The sequence below is a fragment of the Psammomys obesus genome, unplaced genomic scaffold, assembly GCF_907164565.1.
Source record: "Psammomys obesus unplaced genomic scaffold, mPsaObe1.curated_primary_1811, whole genome shotgun sequence".
In the NCBI taxonomy this organism is placed as follows: Eukaryota; Metazoa; Chordata; class Mammalia; order Rodentia; family Muridae; genus Psammomys; species Psammomys obesus.
The window spans coordinates 5,047,116-5,065,269 of NW_026596057.1; the positions used below are offsets into that span (position 1 = coordinate 5,047,116).

At 36.2% G+C, this 18,154-nt stretch overlaps 1 protein-coding gene across 2 annotated transcripts in view; it reads left to right on the top strand.

The window, feature by feature from the left end:
* Dcaf6 (DDB1 and CUL4 associated factor 6) overlaps positions 1-18,154 on the top strand; it is a 97,322-nt gene that overhangs the window by 62,092 nt on the left and 17,076 nt on the right. The window contains exons 11-15 of one of the 2 annotated variants that reach the window (XM_055624664.1): positions 708-767; positions 10,245-10,362; positions 15,366-15,481; positions 15,893-15,961; positions 16,194-16,515. In XM_055624664.1, coding sequence (XP_055480639.1) covers positions 708-767; positions 10,245-10,362; positions 15,366-15,481; positions 15,893-15,961; positions 16,194-16,515 — 685 coding nt within the window. The remainder of the gene's footprint in view (positions 1-707; positions 768-10,244; positions 10,363-15,365; positions 15,482-15,892; positions 15,962-16,193; positions 16,516-18,154) is intronic. The other variant, XM_055624665.1, reaches the window with a different exon arrangement.

Here is an 18,154-nt window from a genome sequence, read left to right on the forward strand (position 1 = left end):
CAAAAGATCAGGGTAAAGTTGTACTATTTGAAGCCAAAGTAGAAAATAGAAAACACAGACCATTAAGCTTCTTGCTTTTCTTTTTCTACCAGGTACCTCTGTAAAGAAGCCTAAGCTTTCAGAGAATATAGTTTCATTATGCACTATATATCATAGAATTTTTAAAGTTCCATGTTTCTTTAAAGGTATTTAACTCATTGGCTATTTTTCTGCAAACCAGTTTCTGTTGTTAAACATCCTGACTCCTTGTTCAGCTCATGGTAGAGCAAATAGCCCCTCACAAAGTCTAGTGAACATCTCATTTCATGCCTTGACTCTCCCACCGCAGGATGAAATGAAAGCCGACTTAGAGCTGGCGGGGGGCGGGGGGAGTAAAAGGGGCAAAGCATCTTCTGGTTAAAGGAAATGCCCTGTTTTTAATTATCTCTCTAGCACCATGTATCGGTGCTAGATGAATTTTATTAAAGTTATGTGCGTGGAAGTAAAATAATTATTTTCTCAACTCATTCTCAAGACTGCCAAATGCTTGCCTGGAATAACACCTTAAGCTCATGGCCCTGCTTACTCATTGCTTGGAGAAAACAGCACAGTACTTACTTCTCTTCCCCACCCTTATACATTTGTTTCTTAAGCTTAGAGATTATCGTGACATTGCTGTGCAGTTTTCTGCTGCTTACTTTTAAGTTGAAATCTCATTTTTGTTTCAGATTCTCCTTCTTCTGTGGTTAACAAACAGCTCGGATCCATGTCACTTGATGAGCAACAGGGTGCGTGCAACAGGAGATGTGCTATGCCCATCCATCCATAGTTTTAGTGCAACGCATACACAAAGTTCTTTCTTGCTTTTGCTTAGTATATCATTTGGATTACGGTCTTCATTCAGTATTTTATGGCCTAAACTATCCTATGTGGTATTGTGCACAAAGGGCTCCTTTGGCCTAAACAAATTATGTTCTGTGTAAGCTCTTTTCTGCCTTTGGCATTTTTATAGCAACTTTGAAGTCTCTCTTTTAACAGTTTGTAATATGATATAACTGTTATTATAGCTCTATATCATAAAATCATATAGAACTGTGGTTTAATGTTAGCGTATTGCCCCATGCTTATTTAGAAGCTATTTGAGTGTAGCAATATCCCATACTCCTAGGTTGCTGTGGTAACGACACATAGGTTTTTTTTGTTTGTTTGTTTGTTTGTTTTTTTTGTCATACTGAACTAGTAGTAGAGACAAGGTCTTATAGGTAGCCCAGGTTGGCCTTAAGCTACCAGTGATTTTGTTTAGCTGTCCTCCTGAGTCCTGGGATGCTGCCACCCTGCTCAGCTCTGATACTTTTAATTTCAGGCACTGTGCTCATAAACCCAGAGATAGACAGAAAGCTAAGCAGTCAGCAGGGAACACCTCTTTACTACCACCTGGACTTTGTTAAAGTAGCAAAGGTATAGACTCAGACTCAAAGGCTTGAAGAGAACCAGATGCAGTCAACAGGTTTATTGATGAAGCTTTGTTACTAGCCAATCTGATAGAGTGCAGAGAGCAATTAGCATAGGAGAGCTTTCTGAAAAGGGGGGTATGATTGCAGAAAGAAATAATGTAAGAAGCTATAGTGCTTCCTTTAGAATTAAGGTAAATAGCTTATTAGCTCAGCTCAGAATTCGCTAAAGGATTCTAAGTACTTTGTGATATAACAATGTTAGTGATATTAAGCCACAAAGAATATTTTGAACCTCTCTCTCTCTCAGTCAATCAATCAATCAATCAATCAATCAATCAATCAATCAATCATTCATTCATCTGTCTATCTGTGGTGTGTGTGTATCAGGGGGCCATGTCATGGTGCAATCCTGCATAGTGATCAGAGGATAACCTGAGTCAGTTCTTTCCTTCTACTGTATGCATGGGTTCCAGGGTTTGAACTCAGATCAGATGAGGCTGCAAGCATTTTAACTGCTGAGTCATCTCACCAGCTTGATTTCAGTAATCTCTGTTTGAAAGGGATAAATAGACAGCTAATAAATTTCACAAATTTCTTTTAAAAAGTTGTGACTAAGCATGGAGTCTGGAAGCGTTGGTGACAGATCTAGGCAGACTCATCATTCGCTGAAGGAAGGTAATATTGCTGCAGAGTCTGGTGTAAAAGAGATCTAACTTTAACCATCCTAGAGAAATGGTCAAAAAACTAAACTAAAAAAAATTAGAAACTTCTGTAAATTTAGCCTTAAATTACTTGTAAACCTTTTGATGACAAGTATTATTAGGTTTGTTTGTTTTGTTTGTACCTGCTCTTAAAAAATAAAGCTAGATGTGGTAGTTCTTGCTTTTAATCCCAGCACTCAGAAACCGATGCAGGAGGATTGCCATGTCATGGTGCAATCCTGCATAGTTCTTGCTTTTAATCCCAGCACTCAGAAACCGATGCAGGAGGATTGCCATGAGTTAGATTGAAAATCTGAGATAAGAAAAAAAAAAAAGTAAAATACAATGAGCAAAATGAGGCAGGAGGGAGGAAAAGAAAAAATAAATGAATTTGAGCACTACAAAATTAAGCATGTTTTATCTTTACACAGAGTAATAAAATGGGGAATAATTATAGCATCACATTATAGTACACTATAGCCAGAATCATGTGTAGTTAATCATATAGAATTTCTGTAGATTTATATTGAATATTATTCCTAATTTAGTTGGTACTTCATTTATATAAGAAAGAGAAGACGCAAGTTTAATTCACACAGCTTTACCCTCACTGCCAGAGTGAATGGTGATCCATTTGGTGAGGTTAAAATGAAATAGAGATAGAAATTGGAAGGATCTTTGTTTTGGGGACCATGTAATATGATTTACCATGTAGTCATATAACCAGAGAGGTTGTATGAGGTCAAATATCAAGTGTATTTGGCAGAAACTACATTGTAAAAGACCATTGTAAATGTAGTTTTGTGATAAAACCTATGATCAGAAATTTCTTGATGATGGAAAATAACCTAGGCACATGCCTTCCCTGTGGCAAATATAGACAGCCTGTTTCTCACCAGTCTATTTCTTCTGGTCTAATGTAATAACCCTGTGACTGGCTTTCTCATGGCTATTCAAGCCACAATCAATTCCCTACTAACAAACAGTGAACCTTTGAAAAGTGTATATATACTCATACGGTTGATCTGTATGAGTTAAAGTTTCTTTAACCCTTGAAAACTCTCAAGTCCATGCCGTGACTTATACGCCAAACATGAGCTAGCCTTTATCTCCCTAACCATACTTTTGGCTGTTCTGCTCACTCATTGTGTTCTCCCCAAGCTGCCTGCAGTCTACTCACACTCTGAGCTCCTTTCCCTCTCAAGATAGCTTATGTGTTCTTCCTACTCCCAAACTGCATTTTTTATTAAGCACTTCTACTTAATTCTTTAAGTGCCAATCTCTGAAAAAAATGTGACTTCCCAGTATATAGTATTTCCCTTTCTGTGGCTTGTTGTTTGCTCTTATTAGATTTGCAGTCATGTATTTATTTGGAGGACTGTTTTGTATATACCTCTCTCCATATTCTGGATGTGCTGTTTTTATTTATTTCATGCATATGCAGTGTATGAAGTCATACCATTTTTATGAATACCAATATTTGGCCAGGGTTTTTTGTTTGTTTGTTTGTTTGTTTGTTTGTTTTTTGAGGAAGTAGGGGCTGGGTTGGTTTGTTTGTTTTTGTTGTTGTTGTTTTTAGATAGGCTCTTACTCTGTAGTCTTGGTTGGCCTGGAACACTCTTTGTATACCAGGCTAACCTGGAACTTTCAGAGTTCAGTTCATATGCCTCTGCTTCATGTGCTGGGATTAAAGGCATGCCACCACGACTGGAAACAGTACTTGTTGAATAAGTAAGTAGATTAATTCTTTAGGTGATCAGAGCCATGAAAATTATTTCAGATTGGAAAATTCAGCATAATCACCAGGTTTACATATTGGAAAGTTCATTTGGGCAATAGTATAAATAAATGAATGGAGGATAAAGATTGAAGAGAGTAAGAATCCAGGTAAGAGACAATGAAGAATCCAGTCTAAGGCATTGGAATAGGAAATAAGGAAATCCTTGTGGAGTAGAATGAGTAGAATTTGTGCTTGGGGTAGGTTGTTTGTCTTACCTGGTGTGGATTATGACTCCAGCACTACAAAAGAATCAAAGTAATGACAGTAATGGTGGCAATAAGAAGTGATACTTTGAAACTGGTTAGCCAGAAATTGAGACAATTATGTCTGGGTATCTTGATAAGATTATAGTAAGCCACCAGAAAGATGGAAAAACAGACAGTTGGAGGGAAAGGAGCTGTGTGAGATACCCTGAAATGTTTGCTTTGAAGTGTCTTAGTCTGGTTGTCTTGCATATGTTTTAACCCTAGTACCTGGGAAGCACAGACAGGTGGATCTCCTGTGAGTTCTAGGTCAGCCACGCCTGCATAAGGAGTCCGTGTCATTAAATCTAGGGAAGAAGAGGGAAGAAAAGAGAGTTGGAGGAGATGAATTAACTTAATAAGAGGTTTGCTTCAGCTCTGGAGGTATCTACTTGGCTGCTCTGTGCATATCTCAGTCAGAAGCATATTGAAGACAGATGTCACGTAGAAATACTAGAGAAAGCTAAGGAAGCCATATTTGGTTGGTAGCAGCTTCCCTACCATTAACTTATATAATCCTCTGAGGAAGAAGTCACTTCTGCAAGCTGAGATTAGTCCACAGGTGAGGACTCTGTATTCATGATACAACAGCCTCCTGTCTACTGCCAGTGATGTATGTAATTATTCAAAGAAAAATTTTCATCAGTGAGACAAATTCATTGAAACTGAAAAATGTTATTAGTAACCCTTTTTATTTTTGCTAATTAACCCCAGAAAAAAGAAATCTAGGAACTACTATGGGAATGAAAACAATATAGAGAGCGCCTGGTCACCTACATGATGATAAATACACATTCTGCTGAATAAACATCAAATTTTAAAAGAATCCTGTCTCTTTACAAGTATGAAAGAAATAAGATGTAGAGCCAGAGGTCTGGTTTTGTTGCTCAGGCTGATTGATGTCTTGTGCTTAGACAATCCTGTTTTAGCCTCCAGGATAGCTGGGACCACGAGAACATATCTATTTGTCTCAGTGTTTCTATTTCCTTTAGTCAATGTGCTTTCTAAAGAAACAAAATGCTAGGGGAAAATCAAATAACAGACACTGTTATTTGAGTAAAACACTTTCTTATATCCATAAAGCTTAAAGTTGTGCGTGGTAAGCACATGGATGTCTCCACTGTGCTTATTACGGACAAGGCACAATATCTGTGATGAACTTTGCTGCCTAAGAAAATCGCATATATATAATTTTTAGTATATATTATTTAGATATATATGTATATTATACATTCTGTTATTAAAATAACATGGAGGAAAGGGAAGGGGATAATGAAATTATAATCTCAAAAAATAAAAATGTTATATGTGTATTATATATTATGCTTTATATAGGAACAGTAGCCTATATATGTATGTACAACAAATACATGTATTGTAAATATATACATATAATATATGTATATAATAGGTAATCATATGTATAATTTTATTTGAGACAGGGTATCATTCCGTAGCACTGGCTGATCTAAGTCTTATTATGTAGCCCAGGCTGTCTTTGAATTCCCAGAGAACTACCTGCCTTTGTCTCTCCAGTGCTGGGATTAAAGGTGTGCTTCACCATGAACCCCTTTAAATAATATATATATATATAGTTTTTAGAATTTAGGACTGATGTTCATACTAATGTTCTCCATGCTGGTCTTAAACTAAAATCAAGTATTCCTGAGTACCTGAGACTACAGGCATGTGTTGCATGCCTAGAAAAAGAATACATTTTAATGAGAAGTTAAATTTTCTGTTTTACTTCTGTGCCTAATTGTCATGTTTATTGTCCTAAAGGGAAAATTGTTTTATAAATAATATTTAGTCTACAAAACATACATATGTTCATTAATATTATTGCTTATATATTATTAAAACTTTGTTTTTGTTTTTTGAGACAGGGTTTCTCTGTGTAGCTCTGGCTGTTCTGGAACTTGCTCTGTAGAGCAAGCTGGCCTTGAATCAGAGACCCACCTGCCTCTGCCTCCTGAGTGCTGGCATTAAAGTGTGTGCCACCACAGCCCTCTTCTTTTAGTATATTTTTTAAAAGAATTAACTTAGGGGAGGGCATAAGAGTATAATATTGCATAAGTTTAAGTATTTGTTATGAATGAGAAAATTGCTTTACACTTCTTACAGTAATAATTGTTAAATAAAATAACTGTCATTTTTACCTATGTAGGCTTCCTATAGCATTAAAGCACTGCTCTATATAGGAGACTAATAGGTACTAAGAACCTAGGAAAACTGATTTTACTAATTATTCTGGGGTAGATTGGGAAGTGGAAAAATTGGATTTGTCATGAATTAAATATATATTGCTTTAAGACTCATATTATAGCTGGGCATCGTGGCACATGCCTTTAATCCCAGCTCTCAGGGAGGCAGAGACAGGCAGAGATCTCTGTGAGTTCAAGATCATCCTGGTTCTACAAATCCAAATCGAATCTAGTACAGCCAAGGCTATACAAAGAAATCCTGTCTCAAAAAACAACAACAACAACAACAAAAAAAAAAAACCAAAGAACAAAAAACACCATACTTGTATACTATTACAAATTAAAATTTTAATATTATCCTGCGATTACATTAATGTCTATTTATACAACACAAATGATTGACACCCGGACCTTGCTGCTCTTTATTACTTTGTAATCTTTTGAGATTATAGTGTAATCACATTATACACCCCCTTGCATTTTCTCTGAGGTATTTTTTGATTACAGAGTCTAAGTGACCTAAGTAGCTGGGTTTACTGCCACTACTGTGTCTGGCTTAAGTGGCATTTTAGGTAGTCATTAAATATATATATTGAATTTTAAATTTTTTAATAAGTATCTAATGTTTGAAGCCTGTTATATTAATGAGAAATGTTAGTTTGGTATTTACCACTCCAGAACACATCAGTGGACAAAAGATAGTGAAGTGAGACTTCACTCCAGACTCTGTGTGTTTAGTTACTATCTACCAGTGGGTTATGTGGAATGAAATGACTAATGTTATGCCTCATCTGACAGTAAAGACAAAATGTAAGTGTGATAAGGATTAAAAAAAGATTTATATCTTATGCAATGAATATGGCTTTGAAATAGTTTTTAGAATAGATTTCCTGTTCCAGTTTGAAGCAACAAGGTAGAGGAAATCTGAATGCTTATAAATAACCTTTAAGTAATATAAAAACAAAGCATTAATTTGTAGGTGTTTAAAGTATTTTTCTTAGAAATGTTTAACTTAAAATATGCATTTTATCATATTGTGAGTTACATCCATTTTTAAAAAGTAACAGTGTATTTTATATGCATGTGTGTTTTGTCTGCATGTATGTCTGTATACACACCATGTGTGTGCCTGGTGCCGATGGAGGCCAATTGGAGACATTAAATCTGGAACTGGAGTTACAGATTTTTGCAAATTTCCGTATTGGTTCGAGGAATCAAATCTGGATCCCCTGTAAGAGCAGCCAGTGTTCTTAACCTCTAATACATTTCTTCAGCCCCCAAATTGCATCTGTTCTTAGCTAAAGAATTCTAAGCCAGGTGTGGTGGTGCATGCCTTTAATCCCAGCAGTCAGGAGTCAAGAGGCAGGTGGATCTCTGAGTTCGATGTCAGCTTGGTCTACAAATTGAGTTCAGGATAGCCAAGGCTACACAAAGAAACCCTATCTCAAAAAAAAAAAAAAAAAAAAAAAAAAAAAAAAAAAAAAAAAAAAAAAAGGAATTGACAGTCTAAGAAAACCCATCTTAATAAATTGTATATAGTCATGCAAAGCATCATCATGTTAGGACGAAATAATGAGGAAAGTTAGAAATAAGTTCTTAATTCTTGGATATAAACTCACACTACTAGTACTTCATTTGAGAAGTCAAATACTGAATTGTATAGTGTTTCTACCAGACACAAAATTTATGTGCAGCTATATGGAAGTCATTAAACTCGGGAGTCTGAAGTTTGAATATCCAATGGAAGAGTCCATTTCATTTATGCAGTAGTTGGCCAGTTTAAGCCAAGGCTGATGAGTTCATTAAAAGTTGAAAGGCATGGTATTAATCAGCTGTCCTCATCTTATGGTTGTATAATATTGCTCTGTTTTATGACTGTGCTTGACTAATGTCATAGTAGATGACTCTAGGAAAGAAATTGTGACTGTTAATTGCCTGGAGTCGTCTGGCTGGGGAGGGCTTGTCAGGGTATTGTACAAATGTTAGTGAAATGTTTCTGCACTGTTCTCTCTCTTCCTTGCTTTTGTTTACTGTATTTATATAGTAATAGCATATGGCTTTCTTAAATTGTCTTTTTTATTTTCTTCAAAAAGAATGTTGGGTTTTTTTGGAGGAGGGGGAGCCAGGGTTGAGGTTGGGGGGTTGCCCATGAAGGTCAGAAGAGAGGTGTTGAGTTTCCTGGAACTGGAGTTATAGGAGCTTATGAGTGATCTAACATGGGTTCTGTTGAGCTCAGGTCCTATAGAAGAGCAGTATACTTGCCCTCCCCTTTTTTCCTCTGGTAAGATCTCACTATGTAGCCTTTGCTGGCCTGAAACTTGCAATGTAGACCAGGCTGACCTTGAACTCAGATCAGCCTGCCTCTGCCTCTCTGGTGCTGGGCTTAATGATATGTGCCACCATATGCTTCATTTCTTCTTTACCTTAGAGGGAAAATACATAGAAAAATATTTCATAAGATATTCTGAAAAAGCCAGCTCCAGCTCTACCGTGTCTTTGATCATCCCAAGCTTGAGCCACCTACCCCACTTACAGCGGCCTTGAAACAATAGTGACTTTGTCATCAGTGGAACAGAAATCTCAGTGACGTAACTAGAGGGAAAACTATGTGTAGACAAATGACCCACTCTTGGCACTGTTGTAAAAGCAGAGAAGAAAAGGCCTGAGTAATTTGAATTTTTATTGTGATTTGTTGTTATTTTTAGGAAAAGTAGCTTATTATTATATCAGTCTTGGAATGGATGCCAAGAAAAAGATACCACAAACAAGTTTTCCCTCTGGAGACAGCCAAAGGGCCTGAGATTTGGTTTTGTGTCCGTTTCTATTCCCTGTGTATTCTCGTGTTTCCACAAGATGTTAATGACCATCAAATAGGAAGTTTTAAAGTTGCATTTCATTTTGTTCTTGAATGTCTATTTGCTGTTTAGGGGAGAGGGTTTTGAATAGTCTCTACACTTTCTGTGGCATTAACTTGCCATTTTGTTTGATTGATTAAGTGATTAATTTAGAGACATGGTCTTACTAAGTAGCCTTGGCTAGCTTAAACTCACTGTGTATATCAGCTTATAGTCAAATTTAGTCTTGAATGCTGTGGTTACAGATATGTGCATCCAGGCCCAGTCAAATATGACGTTTTTCTTTTTGAGACAAGGTCTTACTCTGTAGCCCAGCTGGTCTGGTTTTTACTGTGGAGCACAGGCTGGCCGTGAAATCTTGGAGGTCCTCCTGTCTTAGACCCCTAAGTGCTGGGATTACAGATGCGAGCATCATGCCCACCTTTACTTGTCATTTTAAAGACATTATATACTGTAGATACACCCTATACATTTTTAAGGTGAAATTACTGTCCATTATTAAGAAGTAGCCGTTTTGCAAAGATTAGTTAAGAAGAAAACGGAAATATGCTAAAATGTTGAAGCAATTTTTAGAAAATAAAAGCACAGTTTTCTGCTGCCTTGCCATAGAGCCCTGAGAGAACAAAAACTCAGCAGCGTCTAACTGGAGCAGTGCGAGCAGCTCTGTGTTGAGAGCCCTTTTGTCTCACGCTTTAGCTACTGCTAATCCTTTCTGATGCTCAAGCAACTAAAGAGTATATCATGGGCATTCTGTTAAGTAAGCACCAGTTTACAATATATGTCATTGCATGCTAAGAGCTTTTGATGCCTTAATGAAAGGGCTTTGGTGTGTTTAAGTTCCCTCTGAATCTGAGGGAGTCATGTACACAAAGCTAGAAATTGATACTGTTGCTTTGAACTTTAACTGAGAGCCCTAACATGAACAAAAGTTATGACAGCAACCTAACTTAAGTTGTTTTAAATTTTAGGAAATGTCTTATATATGTTGGTTTTAGAGACCTTTTTAAATGTTTTAAACACAATTTTCAGATAACAGTAATGAAAGGCTGAGCCCCAAACCAGGGACAGGTGAACCAGTTTTAAGTTTGCACTACAGCACAGAAGGAACAACTACAAGCACAATAAAACTGAACTTTACAGATGAATGGTAAGTAAACACTTTCGTGATAACATTCTTAGCTGTTTCGTAGAACTGTATTAGATATGCTTCTTCTGTACTTCATTTTCTGTTTTGTTTTTCCTGTACTGTATTGGTTGTGAAACTGTAGTATGTTTTAAATTCCTTGAAGAATTACTCATTAGGAGTTTGTGGAGATGGTTTATTGTCAGTAAATAAGAGCCCATGCTGGGTAAGCCTGCAGACCTGAGTTGGACTCCCAAGCAGCCATGTAAAAAGCTGAACATTGCTGCACATACATGTAGGTGCCTGTAATCCTAGCCGTGGGAGGCAGAGACTGGCAGATCCCTTGAGCTCACCAATGGCTTCCTGTTCAGTGAGAGACTATCTCGAGCCAGTGTGTGGAAAGCAACAGAGGAAGACACCCAATATCTTATAGCACATGTGCATGTTAAACCCACACTTGGATGCACACAAAACAAAATAAGTAAAACTCCTCAGATCAACAAATCCCACCTAAGATTAGGTGTGAAATCAGACCAGAGAATTTACATTTCTAAATATGTAGCAAATTGTGTTTGTCTGTTCTGATAGAAAATACAAACAATAATGTAATCACCAACAGAGAACATTAATTTAAAATATTTTAGTCTTTGTTATACGTGTTTCTGTGTGTGTGTGCGTGATTTTTGTTGTGCATTTTAGAACATAATTTTAATTATACTGAATATACTCCATTCTGCATTTGTTAAACTTAACTTTCTAGTAAGCAGTATTAACTGTAAGTAAACATCATTTTTCTTTAGTTACTTGTATTAAATGTTATTTTACTAGAATTTTCCAGAGGTGAACTATGTTTAGATCAAAGATATTTCTAATTTATTTTTAAAGGGCTTTCTCTCTTTACATTTGTGTTAGTGTATGAACAAACATATTTTACTCTCAGTTCAATATGTTTAATTTTTGACTCATGATTTTTTAAATAATTTTACTTCATATTATTAGAAAGGTTGGACTTCTCTACTCCATGCTATATAGGTTGTTTTTAATGACATTTGTGATTTCATTCATGTATTAATTTAACTGATTCTTAACATTTAAAAAAAATCAATTTATGTAAACATTTTATTATATCTTTTCCACTGTTTTAGAACATTAGAACATTTTGATTGAACATTATTTAAATATTTTTATTTAACCTTGTTTACTTAGTAATTAATGAATGCTTATTGATAGTATGGTATATTAAAATATATAATTATGTGCTAGCATAATTATAAACCTTTAATATTGTATCAGTTGTTTATAGTCATTTGTAATTACCATTAATATTAAATCCTGTTAATTTATTAAATTTCTGTAAATATATACTGTTAAGTATATTATGTACAAATAATATGTGCTAGTGTATTATTAATATATAATTATGTTATGTGTTTGATTTCTATGTGCTTATATGTTAATTTATTCAGTTCACAAATTTCCGTGTGTGTTTATGTTTAAATGCATTTTACAGTAAAATCTGATTAAATAGGATTTTGAATGTTATTGGAGACCTTCCATCTCCCAAGGACTATTCTAGACATTGGAAATGTGTAAGTGAAAAAATAGTCTAAAAAAAATCTGTGCCCTCCTGGAGCTTACACTGTAGGTGGAGGAAGTAGACAGTAATTACAGTACATAAGTGCAGAGGATGGCATGTTGGAAGGCACTAAGCACTGTGGAAGGAAATAGAGCCAGTAAGGACCCTCGAGAAGCATAAAGGTAGTCATCGGTGAGGTGACGTGTGTAGGAAGAACTTCTTAGGCAGAGAGAAATCTTGCACGTCTGAGCAATGCAGTCCTACCTGTGCAGGGATTCTTTTAGTTTTAGTTATGTCTGTATCATAGCTTTCTCGGTGAGGAACACAAGTGTAGCATGTTTGCTTTTATTGACCACAATGGCTTTATGTTCTTCTCTAGATAAAAAGATATTTACAGGGGCCAGAAGGATAATTTAGTAGGAAGCTCAAATAAGTGAAATGGAGTGAGCAGAGGAGAGACAAATGAGTGACAGATAAGGTCACCAGAGGAAAATGAAGAGTGTGTTTAAAAACAGAAAAGATATTTTTGGATCCTGTGTTCAGATTGTACCGTAGGTAGAAGTCAATGCCAGTTAAACGATTGTGGCTGTAAACAGTAAGAGGTAGCAGAATGGGAGCAGTAAAGGTTGTAAAGGCAATCAAATTCTAGACACTAGGTTTGAAGATTCAGCTAGTGGCATTTCTTAATGACTCCAAGTGGTTCATCATAACATTTTAAAATAATGACATTTGTGGCCCTGTTCCATAATATATAATTTATCACAAGGTTCTCATTTATCATTTATGCCCTATCTCTTCTATTTTCATCTTTCTATATAACACTGCCTTAGGAAGAATGCCTTCAGAACAATTCTTTTTAAAAAAGTCTTACATTCTTATTTTTTGAATGCTAATTTCACTTAAAATGACCATAAGTTATATTGTCATTCATCAGTTTGTCAAAGATTAACATTTTTATTTTTAAATATTCAAATACATTATTGAAATAAAGCAAAACAGTAAAAGCTATTTTTTTTTAATTTTACTATTGGGCCTTACTTTTTCGTGTCTTTAATGATAGATGAGGCAGTAGAGTACACTACAATATTGGACTCTAACTTGACAGCCTGAGGACGCTCTCGAGAGCCTGGTTTTCTAGTGGCAGTGGGCACTCCTAAAAGAACCCATTTCTAAGGCTTTTTTGTGAACATTTCATGGGATTTGCAGAGAAAGCACCTTAAACTTAGCACACTTGGCATATGATAAGCCTCAGATAGTTAGCTATAGTAATACTCTTCCATACATTGTTATTCTAATAATTTGTCCCATTTTCTACTGTGGCTTCCATCCTTTTTTGTTGATTTATTTGGGCTATTGTAGAATTTGGTGAGGGTGATATCATTTGGTAGTGTTTTACAGATGTGTTCGTTCTTGAGTTTATTTGCAGTGATTGTGTGCTTTACAATTTCTACCTGTAATCTTCGTCTTAGAAGCCTTGTCCTTCTCATATTGGGAATACCCTGTTCTCATCTTACTTTTGTGTTTTCCATAGTTTTATAGTAAAAATACTTGCGTACTAATTCTGGAATTATTTTTCTAGCAAGCGTGTTGCTGAGTTACAACATTAGCTTTCCACATGCTGTTCCCTTGTCCCAGGACCATTTGCTGTTCAATCTTGTCATTTGCCTGTGATTTACAGTGCCATAACTGTGCTGAGTGTGTTTAATTGAATAGTGTGTCTTTTCCACTAGATTCTTATTCCTGTGTTATTACCATAATGTTGTACTCATCATAACTATTGTACTGTGACCATTTTTTTTATGTCTGTATCATAGCTTTCTCAGTGAGGAAAAAAAATTGTAATTGGTTTTATTGACCATAATGGTTTTATATTCTCTTCTAGTTAAAAAGATATTTACAGGAGCCAGAAGGATAATTTAGTGGTTAAGAACACTTGCTGTTGTAGACAAACAACAGCGGACCTAGGTTTGGTTCCCAGCACTCATACGGTGGCTCACAACCATCTGTAACTCCATTTCCAAAGTATCAGATGCCCTCCTCTTGTTGCTGCAGACACCCATGTGGTATAAACGTGCAAAAGACCCACATATTAAAAATAAAAAGGAAGAGAGAAGGAAGGAAGAAAGAGAGAGAGAAAGAAGAAAGGAAGGAAAAAAGACAGGAAGATAGATATGGTCTTTAAAATTACAAAAAAAAAAAAAAGGAAGAAATAGCATAAAATATTTTAACTGAAATAATCCTACTGAGACAACACTTTAGCTGGTTTACAACCCTCCTGACATTTTTTTCTTCGTGTATACCCATGTCAGTATATATTATTGTTTAAAAAAATATATGTACACTTTAAGAAATATGGAATTGACTTTTGCAATTGGCTTAAAAGAAATTTTACAGAATCTTGGCAAAAAGTCCCTAGTAATTTCTTTTTTGCATGTGTTTATTTGTTTGGGTACATGTCTTGGCATGTATGTGGAAGCCACAGACACCTGGGGGGATTGGTTCCCTGTTCTCACCAGTGGGTTCCTGCCATCATGCTCTGATCTTCAGGATTGGCAACAAGCACCTCACCCACTGAGCCATTTTCCTGGCTCTAAATTTGATTTTAATCTCAGATTTTTACACATCTTCCTCTTTTCTCATCAACCTTCTCCTTACACATGTGCTATGATTTTTTTAATGGAATTAAAAGTTATTTATTTGACTGGGTCTAATATTGTGCAAAAGCCAGAAATGCTAGTGGGACTTTGGCCATCGTCAGGTGAGTATTAAAACTAAAATAGAAAATATAATCTCTTTCTACAAAACTGTAATGCTCAGTAAACACACACATGCACATGCACAAATAAATACACACACACCAGGATAGGCAAATATTCCCACTGGGGGCAGTTCAGAAACACTGATGTAATGGCCAGGCTTTCATTCAACCTAAACTTCAGTAGAAACTGGGGCTGAAGATGTGACATACTAGCATGTATGACACCCTTGTGTTTGATTCCCCCCCCGCGCGCGCGCGCACACACACACACACACACGCACGCACACATACACACACTGACAAAGAGAGTCTTATTAAGAGACACAGAAGTGTGTAGTCAGTAATAGAAGGATCAAAATAGTGAATGAAAGACCTCCCCTATCAGTGGACTTGGGGAAAAGGGGGGGAGGGTGAGTGGGGCTGGAAGGGTCAGGAGGGAGGTGTTCACAGGGGATACAAAGTGAATAAAGTGTAATTAATAAAAATTAAAAAAATAGTAAATGAAAGGGTCCCCATTTTAAAATCTTTTTAATATGAACTGTATTGATTGTCATGATCTCTTTTTTAAACAATGGCTTTTCAAGTACTTATGTTCTGAATTTTCTAATATACTTTTAAGTTGTAAAATATAAGAGTTACATCAAAATCTTATGTTAACTTTTGGTAGAATCACTTATCTTTCTGTGATACTAGGAGCAGTACAACCTCAAGTTCCAGAGGAAATGGGAGCCATTGCAAATCTGAGGGTCAGGAAGAATCATTGGTTGCACAGAGCACCATGCAGCCACCTGAAGGAGACAGTGAAACAAGTTCGATTATTTTGCTTTTTCTTTAAGAAACCCCAGTGCCAAATTATTCACCTCTTTTTCTATTGCTCCACAATGCTTCACCTCTGTTCTTTGTAGTGAGATCTTGCCTTACTTTAAATTTTATTTTGTGGGGTGCATCCTTGTGGGGGTCAGAGGATATCTCTGTAAAGGCAGCTTCCTCCTCCCTCCTTTACTTGGGTTCTAGGAATCAGAATCAGGTCTCCAGGCTTACAATTAGTAAACCCCTTCACCTTCTGAGCCATTTGCTGAGACCTGCAGTGAGATTTTAGTTGAATATTAAAGGTGTCTGTGACCCAAAATTGAGAGACATTTATTTAAAGGAATTCTGGAGTGCTATGTTTGTATTTTTTTTCTTTAAAAAGCTAGATTTAATAATAATTTTAATTCTAGGAGCTCCTGAAGAACTATCAGAGAAAGGAACATTTTCAGAAAACCTCACTCAAAACCAGATAGATATAGGTGAGTTGTTTTGCTGTCTTTAGGAAATTGGCTCATATACAAAAATTAAACAGCCTTAATCTGTGATCTCTCCAGAGGCAAAGGTTTCTTCTAAATGATGTGTATGCCATTTCCCTCTCCATAGTCCTCTAATATGAATCAGACTTCCTATCAGAACATGTCAGCTCCGAAGTTAAATAAGATGATGAGCTGAACCTGTGACTAACCTATAAACAACTCTGTTTTCTGACAGCACAATTTGATAACTTTACTGCTGAGCCATTGGATTCTAACTCAGGAGAAAGAAAGAACCCAAGTCTGGACAGTCCTTGTGGTGTTCCAGAAGAAAGCACTTTGTCTGACACAGGCAGGGAGATTTCTGAGCAGGCCAGCACCGAGAGTGCTGCCAATCGTGCTAGCTCCAACCCTGGACTCCCATCCCAAACAGAAGCTATCACGCCCTTAGCTCATGAAGACACATCAACCAGGGACTCTACTCTCCAGGACACAGATGACAGTGATGATGACCCAGTCTTGATCCCTGGTGCAAGATATCGAGCAGGACCTGGAGATAGGTTGGTATATTTTTAATTAGCATAGACTGTGAAAAATGTAAAAAATGTAATTCCCAAGAGTTTGAAGTCAAATGAGAATCAGTTTTAAAAGTTGTTTTATAGAGGTGTCTCAATTGTATATGACACATAGAATTTATAAACTGTAAATGATTTCACAGATTCTGAGCACTGTTATGAAGGAGTGAACAGAAAGTGTCTTTTGCTCAGTATTTCCGCCACTGAGGCTTGTGCCTCAGTTTATGGATCAAGAGGATGAATGCTGAGAATGACTAATGGGTTACTTATTAAGGTTACATTTAGTTGTCAGATTGCTTTGTAGAGATGGCCTTTTTTTTGTTTTGATTGTTTGTTTATTGAGATGGAGGTCTACTGTGTGGCCCTGGTTGTCCTGGAACTCCTCAAACTCAAAAGAGATCCACCTGCCTGTGCCTCCCAAGTGCTGGGATTAAAAATGTGTACCTCCAAGCTTGTTCTTATTTTAGTGTTACTTTTTTCCTTTTTTATTGTCCCTGGTAGTATGATAGTAGTTTTCCTTTTGGAGAACTCAATTAAGAATTGAGTAATGACTCATTAAGAAACTGAAAAGAAAGTGAATAAACTGTAATCAATAAAAATTAAAAATTTATATAAAATTTATATGAAAAGGTATGAGATGAGAAATAAATATTGTAGCAATAATAGAGACCTGAATTATTACTATGTTTGTATGATTTTTCCATTCTCAGATTTTACATAAACAGAAGGAAGATTATTTTAGGAGATAAAATATGTTTTAATGATCTTTTACAATGACTAGGCCTGGTGATACAGGTCTGTAATGCCAGCTACTTGGGAGTTGCAGCAGGAGGATCCCAAGTTCAAGGTTTGCCTATGCATCTTAGTGAGATTGTCTCAGAGTAAGAAATAAAAAGGAAGAGGTAGGGATAACCCTCACTTGTTAGCAAGGAGCTTCTGGTCACTCTCTGGGAACTAGGAAGAAAAGTGTGTTGCCTCATCTGTGTAGTAACCTGTCTGAGTGGTTAGTACCATTTTACCTCATTGTTCCAGAAAATCCAGTTCTTCTAATTCACACAGGAGTCAAGTTCTCTGAGGCCCAGTTCACATATTTATGTGTTGAACAGACTGTTGTTTATCAAACATTCAGCATACATTTCTGACATAATTAACAAGATGATACATTATACACACATTACACATATTATGATATTATTATACCTCTAAAAATAGCAGTCTCTACAGACACAGAAGCTCATACTTGTAATCTGAGTCCTCAGAAGGCTGAGGCAGGAGGACTGCTGCCAGGAGTTCAAGGCCAGCTTGAGCTACATGGAATATTACAGGGTTTTTCTGGGCTACAGAATTAAGCCATACTCAAAATTCAGGACCAAAAAGGTGGCAATGCGGTGTAATTGTTAATAACATCATAACTTGTGTTTGAATCCACACCACCAATCTTTCTTACACATGGTGCTTATTGATTCAGAAACTCAGTTTTCTTGTATGATGTGGGATAAAGATTATCTAAAATTATTGTACAAATTTAAAATGAGTCAATTATAGGACCTGTTTCATATTGAAAAAACTGATACGTATCTTAAACAACCAATGTGTTTTCTGTATAAGGTTGCCTAATCCTGAA